The following is a 13,518-nucleotide window of genomic DNA, read 5'->3' on the forward strand; positions in this document are numbered from 1 at the left end:
AAATTTTATGAATTGGCTAAACATGTACTCATTTTAGGTATTCATTTTAGGTGAGTTACTGATCAAAGTCGTGAAATCCGCGCGAAGCGACCTCAAGTCGGCGATAGAGGGCGCCAGGTTACCCTGCCTGCAAAACACAGCTACAGTACAGATGTACAGTGTACATGTACTAGAGAACAGGAAGATATAATAGCAGCCGAGGTGGGAACAAGTAGCCACAACTTGTTCTTCCAAAGTTTCAGAGGATTTCTTTCTGGTGGCAAGTTGTTACTACATTTTTTGCAATGCAAACGTCATTCTAGTTTTCATTGCAGACATTCTTCTAAATTTAAAACATTGGTTTTCATCATTGCCATTTTTTTGTCTCCTCCGATATCTCATCAAATAAAAAAAAGTGCAAAACAAATTTCAAAGTGTCTATCTATATCTCCCTGGTGCAAACTTGGAAATTTCATCAACATGCATATAAAACAATTTCCATGAAACTTTTACAGGACTGCTAATCGACCACCGTTCAGCACGCGTAGGTGGTCAAACTTACATATATACGAAATGAGATGAGACTAGTCCCGCAATAACTGGTACTGTGCAAGAGTCTTCACACATTCCTTCCTGGTAACGGTTACCAGTGAATGCTGTATACTTTTTTTGTATTGTTCGAGTACCGCGAGTCGACGAATATCCCAACGGCATGGCGTCCACTGGTTCCAAGAAAAGAGTGTGCTACTATTATGACGGTAAGCTAAATACGGCTTCTTAAATTATCCAGAGTGTTTTCATACACTCTGTAGAACGTTGTAGATCAATTTGGAGTAAATTTAGTGTGAAATGGCCGGAAATTTCGCTTTGTTTTTCAACGTACCTGAGCTGTGTCAAAAATGACCGGCCTTGAATGATAGTATGGTGCCCTTCCCCCATTTGTTCCATGTGTACGCTTATTTGAATAATCACTATCATTTTTCCGGAGAGCGTGACAAGACCATACCCAGCTCAGAAATGTATGGTTCTGAAAGACTGACATGAAAAACTTGTAGTGCAGGCCTACTTTGGGGTTAAAATGATTAAGAATGGATTTAGAAGACTGGTTGCATATTACTTCTTGAAGTTCAATCAGGCATGCACCTTTTCCTCAGATCAGCTGATTTCCTAGCTTTTTTTAGTTCTATTTCACGACCATAACATCAAATCAGCCTAAACGTAACTTGCAAGTTGTAGTAATGGGGATTGCAATTTTCAATTTGAATTCCTAGTTTTCTAAATTCCCAGTTGCATGTGAGTTCACACATGTGAGTTCACAGCTTTTGGGATGTAGCCTTGTAGGCCTGCCTAGTACTAGTTATTTCTTCATTGTCCCTTCAAGTGATAGGCCTATATTTATTCGTATAGGCTTGACAGCCAAATAATTTACCACTCATGCCAGTCATTACCAGTTGTATTATCCAGTAAATATCCTGTTCAGGAAATTATGTACATAGCATAGGCCTAGGTAACATTTTGAATAGGCGTATGTAATTAAATTGTAAATTTTCAGTAAACTTTCTGGCTGTCCTGTTTTTGCTCTGTTAACCTTGTGGAGTTCTCATGATATATAATGCTAAATACCTACTTGTATGTATTTGTTTTTCATTTTTATTTTGATTTTGATTTAGATGCTAGGGCCTACATGGTTTGGTAACTGACCAGTCTGCCACTTTTTGACTTTAGAGTGTTGCTACATGTATAAACACAATTGTGTTAAGATTTCAAGCTAAAATGTAATGAATCAGTTGTCATATACACGTGTTCATGTTTTTAAGTTGATAGAGTTTTTACGCCCCAACCATAGGATTTGTCCCAACTATAGCTGGGAGAGTCCTGACTGTAGTGCTGGCCCAACCATTGTATACCAATTTCTGTGGAAAATTTCTCAACCTTATCCAAGTTTATGCATCTCACACTTGACACAATTCATTTAAAATATGGTATTTCATCTACGACATGACACTATAAACAATATGGCTTTGGCATATGCTGGGCACGTGCACACTGACCTCCGTGCTATAGTTGGGCCAGCCCAACTATTGCACTCTGGTTGGGATGGGCCCAACTATAGTTGGGACTGATGCTGTGGTTGGGGCGTAAAATGTGATTTTGGATCCCTTGAATTTACCAGTGCATGTACATGCAAACTGTAAATACTTTTTAAAAACAAATTGATGATTAGGAATAGTAACTATAGCTGCCCTTGTTTGGCATAAGTAGTGGAATTTATACCAATGCGTGAGCATACATGTCATGACAGAGAGACAGAAAAGCCCACTAGTAGCCTATCATGTGGCCTAGATTATGTAAAATATGGTCAAAATGTGCAATGTTGAATGTTCTTTGGATACATGTACATCAGAAACTACTTTGTTTAATACGCAGCATGCAAATTACATGTGTGCCAACAGACAGACCTTGTGTCAGTTGTTTGAAAGGTATATTGTAATTGGCTGCATTTTGTGTTTTCCAGGCGACGTGGGAAACTATTACTATGGACAAGGTCATCCTATGAAACCACATCGGATTCGCATGACACACAACCTCATCCTTAACTATGGCTTGTACCGCAAAATGGAAATCTATGTGAGTACAGATGGAAAGAAATGCAAATTAATTGAGACTTTCTGAATTTGCTCAGTGAGTTAGGAAAAGTATCTGTTTGTGAAGAAAGTGTTTTCATTTTGAATTGATTAGCGTAGTTATAAGGGTTTATATTAATTACAGAATAAGGATCTTGCATCCATAGTATTTGCGTGGCATGCTTGAACTATTTTAGATATTTAAATATTTTGCACACCATATTTTGCACACTTACATGCCACACTTCGACTGTGTCTTGGATGCATTTGTTAATGAAACATACCAAGTTAAGGGTTCTGCTAAATTGACTAATCTGTGAGTAGACTTGTTCCATCATACTTTTTATGAATAATTATAAAAAACATAGAATGAAGTTCTGCTGATCAACACACTTTATTCCATTCTAGACTTCAGCAAATCGTTCAGAACTGTGCCACATCTGAATAAGCCTCAACCTTACGCCTATCGGAGGATTTAGAACTGGTAGGGCCAGTGATGGATTGTCAAAGCATTTAAAAGTATTGAGTGATTTTTGATCCCTGTTCAACCATGCAGAGACCCCATAAGGCTGTGATGGAAGAGATGACAAAGTACCACAGCGATGACTATATCAAATTCCTTCGCACCATCAGACCAGACAATATGTCTGAGTACACCAAACAGATGCAGAGATGTAAGTTGTATGATGAGGCAGTCACAGATTTCAGTTTCCATCCTGTTTCTAGCCACAATAATCACTTCCAAAATGATGTCTGGCATTCAAACAAATCTTTGTATTTAGCTGAATTTTTATAAGGATTTGATTTTGCAGTAGATTTCGCAACCAGTTATTTCCTGTTACTTTTCATCATTTTCTTTGGTCAGTTTTAGTTAGTAATTGAACGCAGGATGATTTCAGAGAGAAGTCGTACCTAACCCCAAAATCCATTAAAATATTTAGAGCCAAGCATCTCTTCATCCACATGGGCCTGATATCCCCATGTTGTTAATGTGCCCCGAGCTGGACCAAGAGAGGGCACAATTTTTCTGTTAACGGAGGCTCCTTTAGTGGGAACTGCACTTTACTGGTTCACAAACGAATATGAAATGCACACATTGTGATTGTGTCGCCATCAACAAAATGAACACTCCCCACCTACAAAGCTCTTTTCAGCCAGTGGGGGAGGATGCTCTTGCTCCAGGCCAATAGGCCTTTGCACTGATGACACCCCACTTTGTTTACATATCATCGTGTGCCTGGAAGAAGGTTGTAAGCTCTTACGACCTTTTGCCTGGAACCATAATTGCCGCCAAAAGAAATTTTCCCGGCAAAAGGACATATGTATGCAACTGTTTTATTTTAATGAAATGTAAAGATTTCTTGGCAAATAGTTCCAAAATAATTTCCCAAGTCATTTGATAAGTTGTTAAAAGGTTGCTTTTTGCACAGCCTGTGTTGATTTTGTACTAAATTTTATCTGTTTTTACTAAATAAAGAGAGTGTGTTTCTTACGCCCTTTTACCGGGAACATTTTTTCTACTGTGATCATGCTTCCTGGTACACAGTCGTAAGTGCACTTACGATCTTTTGCCGAGCACACAACGATATGTACTTCTCTACGGAACCAGTGGGACCCACAGTCCACTATTAAGCACCATGGGAAGGCTCAAACAGAAAGTACAGAGGGCTGTTCAACAACATCAGTGACTCTGTGCATTTCACATCATGTCCCTGCGATTTAATACACACTGTGGGATTTGGGGAATTAAAGTGTCTTGGATGTTGAAGTGGGTTTTTGAAATTGATGTGTCCTGTTTGTCATTCCAGTCAATGTTGGAGAGGATTGTCCTGTCTTTGATGGGTTGTACGAGTTCTGTCAACTGTCTGGTGGTGGCTCTGTTGCTGGGGCAGTGAAGCTCAATAAACAACAGACAGATATCGCCGTCAACTGGGCTGGTGGTCTTCATCATGCCAAGAAGTCAGAGGCATCGGGATTCTGTTATGTGAATGATATTGTACTGGCCATCCTTGAACTTCTGAAGTAAGTGGACTTTTTTGTGACTGACTTGTGAGCTTCAGTTGGTGAATGAATATCATAGACAAGGTTTGGGGTTACTTGATGTGTATTATTATCTAAGCAAGCATATTTCTATGTTGTAGTTTTTGGTGACATTTTCAGGTAGTTATTTTTGCCAGTGATTACAGTTTGTAAAAGTCTAATTATACAATCAGTGCTTTGAATTATCTTATTGCTGAGCTTCTGGTAACTGGGTACCTTTGTCATGTTCGTCAGGGCAAGCAGATTCATTTCTACACCTGAATCTGCTTGCCCTCATTAAGGTACCCAGTTACCGAAAGCTCGGAAATATGATAATTCATAGCACTGATTGTGTAATTATATTTTTGTCAATATTCTGATTAGGTGCTACGCAGCCCTTTCATATTTTCCTGAATACAATTTGTAGGTTGATGTGGGAAATTACAAAAGTAAAACTGGCAAATCCTTCAAAATGACGAATTAAAATTACAGCCGACCTTTGGCAAAGCAATGTGTTCCTTTTGGCGATCTCCACTAGCAAGGGCAGTGATTTGATTTTTTTTTTTTTTTTTGTAAATTCTTGTTTTTGACAGATATCACCAACGTGTCCTTTACATTGACATTGACATACACCATGGGGATGGAGTGGAGGAAGCATTCTACACAACGGACAGAGTTATGACAGTATCATTCCACAAGTATGGAGAGTATTTCCCAGGCACGGGAGATCTCAGAGTAAGTAAACAAAAAATCTCTTCCTTCTACAGTTTGAGTCCAAGTTCCAAAAGAGGGCTTCCGCTCTACTGCCTATTGCAACCATGCACTGTAATGATTGATATCAGGCATGAAATGGTTATGAATGATCGGCAAGTAATTTTTCCTCAAAAGTATGTTGGGTTTGGAAAGATCCATGAATTAAACACAAATCTGGCAGATAAAAAGAAAGAAAAGTGCCTGATGGGAAATTTGATTCCCTCTTTGGTCTTACCTGAAAGTTGAAACTATTAAATTTGATTGCTTAATTTAAAAGAGAAGTTAAACAAGAAGTGAGAGTTCATTCATGTATGCAAAAAGTCCTTAACCCTAATGATCCCAAACCTGCCAAACTCCAAAACCATGGTTTGTTGAAGTTTGTCAAACTGACTGTGTTTTGTGTGGGATGAGACATACCACAAATAAACAGAGTCTAGCTGTTTATGTGTACAGTTTGCAAGGATATTGAAGGTTGCTAGCAAATCACCCAAGAGAGTTAGGGTTAACCCTAACCCTCCTCAATCTTCCAAAGTCTTTCGGGTGGTTTGGAGGATTTTGGAGGATTGAGGGTGAATGGCAAAAGTGCATGGCTGATTGCATAGGATGCCACGCATGAAGATCGTGGATTAGACCTTGTGTTGTTCTTGCTCAGTCATGCATAAGTTCAGCCTGATATTTCTTTTGAATCAACCGCACTGCTTAAGAATGCCATTTGCACTGCCTCAACATCATGACCGGAATTGCTGGAGGATTTTGAAGGATTGAGGCAGTAGGCACACCTCCAACTAACATTTTCAAGAAATTTTGGAGGATTGAGGGAGAATCCAATTTTTTCACCCCAAAAATTGGAGGATTGAGGAGGGTCCCAGCATAAAAGGCTGAGGGGGTTAGAGCTAATGGAGAAAGTAGGGAAAAAATCACTATTTTTGACACACTTTGTATCTTTTCTCGCGTATTCCTCAATGTCGCTGTCCTCTGGATGTCATCCTACAGGACATTGGTGCTGGCAAAGGTAAATACTATGCTGTCAACTTCCCACTGCGAGATGGAATTGATGATGAATCTTATGAGCACATTTTCAAACCAGTAAGTCAGTGTTTAAGAAAGCTTTCCAAGCAATAGCAGGCTCTGTTAAGTGGCTGGTGTACATGACAATGCCATTTTTTCTCGTTGCATTAACTATAAGTTTTTCAACAAGATTTTTAACAGATTTTCCATTTGCATTTTGCATGTTACAGCTTTTCAAACATAACTGGCAAATTTCTGAAATTTTATTCGCAAATTTTATTATTTTTATACTTTGTCAATTTTTAATGTTCACTTTTTAAGTAAAAGAGACAGTCATTCATTGCTTTTTAGATAAATATGTCAATTGTGCAAGTTGGGGATGAAGTAGTTTTTGTCTTTGTGGTAATATTAGGGTTTAGTGTGAAAGTTTTCTACATTATTTCATGTTTGACTTCAGATCATGTCAAAGGTGATGGAGATGTACCAGCCCAGTGCTGTCGTATTACAGTGTGGTGCAGACTCACTCTCAGGGGATAGGCTTGGTTGCTTCAACCTCACCTTGAAAGGTAAGAGCCTCAAAGAACAAAGAGTACCTGTTTTATTCTTAACACTGAAGTCCAGGGGCCAATTTCATAGAGCCTTAAGCCTTACTTGATAAATCAGGTAACCAGCCCAAACTGCATGTTATGTATATTGTTTTTGGATCATATTTAGCTGTTTTTTGGTTAGCATTACTATCAGATAGAGTTTAAACTGGTAATCTTTGTTTATTAAGCAAAGTTTTTTCCCGCTGAAGCAAATTTTGTGCTTAAGCAGCTCAATGAAATTGGCCCCAGAGTTTTAATCAAATAAGTGATGGGGATTAATAGGAAAAAGAGGAATGTCTTAAGTTCAGTTCAGCTTGTCATTAAGCTCTTCAGAAATCTGTTTGGCATCCTTGAAAAGCAATGTAAATGCAATGAAAATTGGTGCTCAAGCTAAGATACAGTTTATCTGATCTGTATCTGTTGAACAGGTCATGCCAAGTGTGTGGAGTTTATGAAGCAGTACAACCTGCCATTGCTACTTCTTGGCGGAGGTGGCTACACTATACGCAACGTCGCTCGCTGCTGGACTTATGAGACTGCAACTGCCCTGGGAGTAGAAATTGCAAATGGTAAGTTTGGCCGTAATCTGTGCAAAGGTTGCATTGTGTACATACACACGGTGCTCCTGGAAAAAAAGAAACAGTACTGATCTTGAAAAATGAACAGGTGAACTTGTAACGTATGAAGCCATAAGGAAATCCAAAACAAGATGTCTCCACCTTGAAAGAGTTTGATGTGTGAATATGCAGAATAATTAGAATGTGAAATTTTTTTCTGTTTAAGTTGGTCCTATTAAAAGTTGTGCTATACTTACTTTCCTTTTTTTACTCCTTTGCAGAGTTGCCATACAACGATTACTTTGAGTATTTTGGACCAGACTTCAAGCTGCACATCAGTCCCTCTAACATGACTAACCAGAACACTGGTGACTACCTTGAGAAAATCAAGTAGGTTTCAACCTCTGTGCTTTTTCTCTGAGAAGTTAGCAACTTGGTTTTATTCGCTAACATCCATAGCTCTCAATTCTTTTTCTGTTTTCATCACATTTGGTGTAGAATAGAGAAATTTTCTATGTTAAATATTGGAGTATGCTCTGAGGTGTAGTCAAAATATATCCAAGTTGAGCCTCTGAGATCTTTCAACATTCACAAGTATACATTTGTGGAATTTGGTTGGATAGGCGAAAGAACAGTCCAGCCACTGTATCTTCACAAGGGGCTCAGTGCGTCTTGAAATCAGGGGTACAAAAACAGCGTGCAGTTTGGTCGTTGCACCTGAGTACCCGAGTGAAATTTGGAAAATTCAGAAAGATTTCTGCAAAAACTCTTGAAGATACAAATTTTTCTTTTATATTCATGTCAGGCCATGAATTTTCAAAGGGAATGGGTTGATATTTTTTTCTTGCCTCTAAAACATGTAACCCTTTTAAATTCATCACAGGACGAGACTGTACGAGAACTTGCGCATGATCCCTCATGCACCTGGTGTCCAGATCCAGCCCATCCTGGAGGACGCCCTCCGGGATGAGAGCGACAACGAGGAAGAGGAGCACTCGGACAAGCGCATCTCCATCATGTCCCGTGACAAGCGCATCGCCTGCGACGAGGAGTTCTCGGACAGCGAGGACGAGGGGGAGGGCGGGCGGCGGGATATCAGGTCACACCGACGCAAGAGGCAACGACCGGCGCAGGATACTCAGGCAAAAGAGGCAGCTGAGAAAAGTAAGTATCAAGTAGGGGGCAGTAAGCTTTGCATTTTGCTAATCACTAATGTAGGTGGATATTCCTGAAATCTTGGACTTCTTGACAGCTACAGGTCTGAAATCACAAGGGAGCTTAACACAAGTATAGACCAACCTTTTGTGCCCAAGATAAAGTCTCGAAGGTGCATGTATTTGTGTTCAAAGATGATAATTTTTACTTGTAAAATATGTAAGCTTAAGTTGCCTATGATGTCATTCAAATATGATTTTTCTTGTTCAATCCAAAGTGACGATTATTATGATGACACGTCCCTTTTCCCCGTGTCTGTGAAGGTGCAGAAGCTCGGAGGGAGAGAGAAGAACTAACTAACAAGGAAAAGGTGACTGCCAGCGCTGCTGTCAATGCTGAGCCTATGGATATATCCACCTCTGAACCACCTGCCAAAGGGTAATTAAACAAGAACACAGTGAATGTCTTATACTTCACTGTGTACATTGAACATTTTACAACGAAGTCCCCCCCCCCGCCTCCTGATTGGCAAATGAGAGGCTTGGGAAAGAGTCAGCTGCCATTAGTGCCATGTACCCGAGGTCCCCAGGTGACATAGATTTGCAGCATTTCTCTTTGCCGAATCTAGGTCCAAGGGGTATGAACAAGCTCTTGCATGCAGCCTCACCTCAAAGAAGATGTATCAATGAGTGGTCTGTGAGCAGTCCCCAATATATGGGTCACTGGGGGTAGGGGACTGATCTGTGTCATCATAATGTGATGTCCAGCAGTGGATGTGACATTCAACGATTGTTCTCTGTGTTTGAGGGGTCCATGGTGTTTTGTACACCTGAGGGGGCAAATGGCACTCAAGGCGAAGCCGAGGGTGTACAAAACCCATGGACCCTGTCATAGTTTTGTTATACCATGTTCATAGATTAAACTGGAATGGTCCTATGTGTATATGCATATTTTATTACCAGATAAATGAAAACACTTTGACAAATTGAAACACCTGAACAGCAAATTTAGATATTGAATTATTATATTAAATATTATTGACTGTGATGTCCTTTGTGGACCTTTTTTTTTGGGGGGGAGGAAATCTAGGATATATAACAAACTGGTTAAATTATTAGAAAAACCTGAATTCATAAAACACTGGGGTTTGTCAACTGGTTGAAGTATTTACCCCAAATTCAGACAGGAAGAGACAATGGCACGTGCATTTTATATACACAACAGCGGCAGCATAAACAGTGATCAGAGCATATTCATGTTCAAACTTAGCTAGGTAAATGTACAGACACCCGCGAGACTGTCATGGTCAGAATGAAGATAGTAATACATGCAAATGGACACAGTGCTTCAATGTCCCCCCATGCAGTGCACATCTGCAATCAGGGGTGTGAAATCTCCGTTTTTAAAGGATTTCCGCTTTTTTGTTGAATATGCTAAATTTCATTTTCTGCTTGTTGGTCATCAATAGGTCAGATTTTCTTTGTTTTTCTTTCCTGTGCAGGCACCAATTTTTCTGTTTTATCTTTTTTTTTAATTGGCGCAATGCGACAGCCAGGCCACGTCGTTAGATGCAGGTGGGAAAATGGCCAAATCACTCAACAAACCTCAATATTTACAATTTACTATTATTACTAGTTTATTTTAACCCTCAGGAATTTTATCCAAATAAGTATGAAAATGATGAAAAAAAAATCTAAAATTAAATAGTACATGTAGCCTAAATTGCAAGACAAACATGGATAACAGTTGTACCAGGAGGCTGTAAAATGCACCACAGTACATCTATATTTCACAATTTTCCCGGAGCCCTTAATTTAAGCAGGCCACGGACCTCACACTGTATATGCTTCACGTTCGCGATTTCAGCTATTTTTAACAATTTTCCACTCACACCCCCTGTACAATAATAGGTGCTAGTACCATGGCTATCCACCCTCATGGCAAAGATCACACTATTCCAACACAGTAGACACGACACATCAACTGTTGGAAAGATCAGTGTTATCCATCATTTCTTGCAGCCTGGCAACATCGCCAGAGAGCGTGAATGATAAATGCGCACTTGTATCATATCATGTGATCAATTCGCGACCAATACAAATTCACTATCTATGACTGTGGTATAACAAGTGTATTTGTCACCTGGTCATGTGATCATTCTGGGCCAATGAACATACAGTATTCAGGACAGAGGTATAATAAAAGAAGATTGCTGCTTGGTCATAAACTGATTTTCTTGGTCATACATTTAGCCCGTAACAAAATTATGGCCTAAATTCACCAGTTGTCTGCAAACAAGACCGTTATTTCATTTGTTTATTTAGTGGTACTTTTTTTCACTAGTGAGTGGATGATGCTTATTTTTTAGCATTGTTTCAATAGAATCGTGCAAATTGTAGTTAAATTGTAGGTTTTGTGTATGTTTATCTTTGTAACAAAAATGCCTTCCATGTTGTCTGCTTTCAGACCTGAGACAGAAAAACCTGTGCCTGATTCTCAAAAACCTATGGACGTCAAAGAGGAGAAGCCAGCAGTCTCAGCCAAAACCGACTCTCCTCCCGCCAAGGAAGGCAACGATGTGACCAAACCTGCCCCAAGTGCCCAAACCACCCCTCCCCCAGCACCCCCAGCACAGTCCACAGAGGAAAAGATGGAGCATTAGAAAAAGTATAACAGTGCCAATGTAACAGTGTCATGGTCGGGTGTAATTAATCAAATTGTGAATTCACTTTCTCTTCCAGATGAGGTTGTACAAGATTTTTTTTTCTTGCGGGGGGAGGAAACGGAATGGCAGGTGTGGGTTTGCAAGCACCTGTTACGTGTTTTTTCTGTTCAGCTGCCTTTCTACAAATAACAATGAACAGAGCTCGAATTCTAATTTTAGTCGCAATCTACAGTTGACATTACTGCCTGCAAAAGTATCACTTTCCAGAGCTTTGACTTTTGTCAGTTTCACTTCAGCACGAGACGTCACGTTCTTTCCACATTTTGCTTGTAATCACCACAAGCCAACTGCAGCCATTAATGGATTGGCACATTCAGTACCAATTTTGTACAAGCCTGAAATGAAAAACAATGTACGTTTAATGGCCACTACCTATTTAGCAGGAGAAAAACAATTGTGACTGATTCGTTCGTCTACAATTTTACCGTGACTTAGTGCTGAATAATATTGGGTTATGGTTATAAACTTACCTTGTTCGAGTCAAAGTTCTCCGTACTGTATCATTGATACAAACGTGATGTTAAAGATTTCTACAAACTGTGTACTATATTACTATTTATATACATGTACATGCATTTTGTTCATTCATTGGAAGGAGAATGCTCTTTGACAATATGAAGTAATTAACCCTCCTATGCTGAAGTCACTCTTTGGGTCATTTGGTGAACACCTCAAAGAAGCACAGCTGTGTTGTGTTGTGTTGTGTTGTGTTGTGTTGTGTTGTGCACTGCAGCAACAGTCCCTCACAGGACTATCAGATTGCACTTTTGTGCTGCCCAACAACTGTGCTTCACTGTTTCATGTGCATAATTGTGCAGTAAACCAAATGCAGTGAAGAGGACTGCACAAAAGACCCTGGGTCATTTTGTGCTGACAACCTACTGTGTACACACTGAACCTGTGCATGTTTGAGTTCCATATAGAAACTACATGCTCACCAGTGACTGTGGGCATTTGTGCACATTTGTGCTGTAAAACCATAGGAGGGTTAATGTTTTAATACCCAGGACTATAGTACATACTTCGTCAGTGTTTAGATTAGCAAGTCATTTATATACTTTCAGTCAGTGCTAGAGTTTAGGGATAGTGTTCACTTTCTTTTTTTTTACTTGTACAGATATGGTGATTGGTAGGATACATGAATGTGCCCTTGGATCAAGATTTTTTTTTTCCTATTTGCTTAACATGACTGCAAGCAATATATAATGTGTCAACATTTTTTGACATTGTATTCACATTTGGTTGGTTGGTTGCTTCAGCAAAACGTCTGTCACATTGGACTATCGGTCTCACTCTCAAAAATAACCACAAATAGAAGTGGATATAGCTGAATCAGCTCTTAGGCAGTGTATCACATTCTCCTTTTCCACAAAGGATGTGAAGAAAGGGGAATAATTAGCTTAAGAATTTAGGAAGTTATTAAGCTGATTATTCATACATTATCAGAAACATTCTGTTTTTGAGGCCAGGGGCAAAAATTTTCAATGTTGACAAGGTTGTAATAGTGAATTCATTGCTGTGCAGCACCAAAACTACCAACAAAAATTGGTGAATCCAAAAGATTTGGCGACTTTCTACCATCATCATGATATCATGTTGCACCTTTGAACATGGTGTACAATTGCAAATCATTGACTTGTTCACGTAACTGAAACCGTCACGTATTTTCTTTCATCCTAACAAAAACTATTCTTTAGAGACAATTCAACAAAGGGTGCATCTTACATGTATTATTTGTAAAATAAGAAGAAAATAGTAACTCTTTCATTTTCTTTAACAAGTTCTCTTTAGAAGACCATACAAGGACTTAAATAGTTTTTTTATCTCAGTTTACTCTTAAATAGGAAAGGAATGTTCAGTTTGAATGGAGCTTCTGGAAAATTTAAAAATAAAGTGGTGGTTCCTGTAATATGACCATTTGCCAGTCGAAGTGCCAAGCTAGATGGCTTGCTGTGGAAAGAGAAGTTCAACTCTTTGCGAGGTTTTTGAGATGGGGAAGTGGAAGTGATCTTTTTCAGTCCATAGCGTGGATGCTTGATGAGGGTAGACTGATTAAATTAAACCACTTTTGTGTAAATCTTTATAATATGGTGTGCGAATTTTTCTTGTGG

At 39.2% G+C, this 13,518-nt stretch overlaps 1 protein-coding gene across 1 annotated transcript; it reads left to right on the forward strand.

The window, feature by feature from the left end:
* The first annotated feature begins 631 nt into the window (after nt 1–631).
* LOC110985520 (histone deacetylase 1-like) lies at nt 632–13,493 on the forward strand. Its single transcript, XM_022246602.2, has 12 exons — nt 632–737; nt 2,495–2,607; nt 3,160–3,277; nt 4,412–4,625; nt 5,216–5,357; nt 6,369–6,461; nt 6,841–6,949; nt 7,399–7,539; nt 7,809–7,917; nt 8,411–8,691; nt 9,006–9,120; nt 11,149–13,493. The coding sequence occupies exons 1-12, from the start codon at nt 692–694 to the stop codon at nt 11,342–11,344; spliced, it is 1,677 nt and encodes a 558-aa protein (XP_022102294.2). The 5' UTR covers nt 632–691; the 3' UTR covers nt 11,345–13,493.
* The last annotated feature ends 25 nt before the right edge of the window (nt 13,494–13,518 follow it).

This window comes from Acanthaster planci, linkage group LG18, assembly GCF_054643075.1.
Source record: "Acanthaster planci isolate LZ-2023a linkage group LG18, COTS_SCS, whole genome shotgun sequence".
NCBI lineage: Eukaryota > Metazoa > Echinodermata > Asteroidea > Valvatida > Acanthasteridae > Acanthaster > Acanthaster planci.

Coding starts and splice junctions, on each gene's coding strand:
- LOC110985520 (XM_022246602.2), top strand. CDS start 692: ATGGCGTCCACTGGTTCCAAGAAAAGAGTGTGCTACTATTATGACG. Junction 3,278..4,411: donor CACCAAACAGATGCAGAGAT/GTAAGTTGTATG, acceptor TTGTCATTCCAG/TCAATGTTGGAGAGGATTGT. Junction 7,540..7,808: donor GGGAGTAGAAATTGCAAATG/GTAAGTTTGGCC, acceptor ACTCCTTTGCAG/AGTTGCCATACAACGATTAC.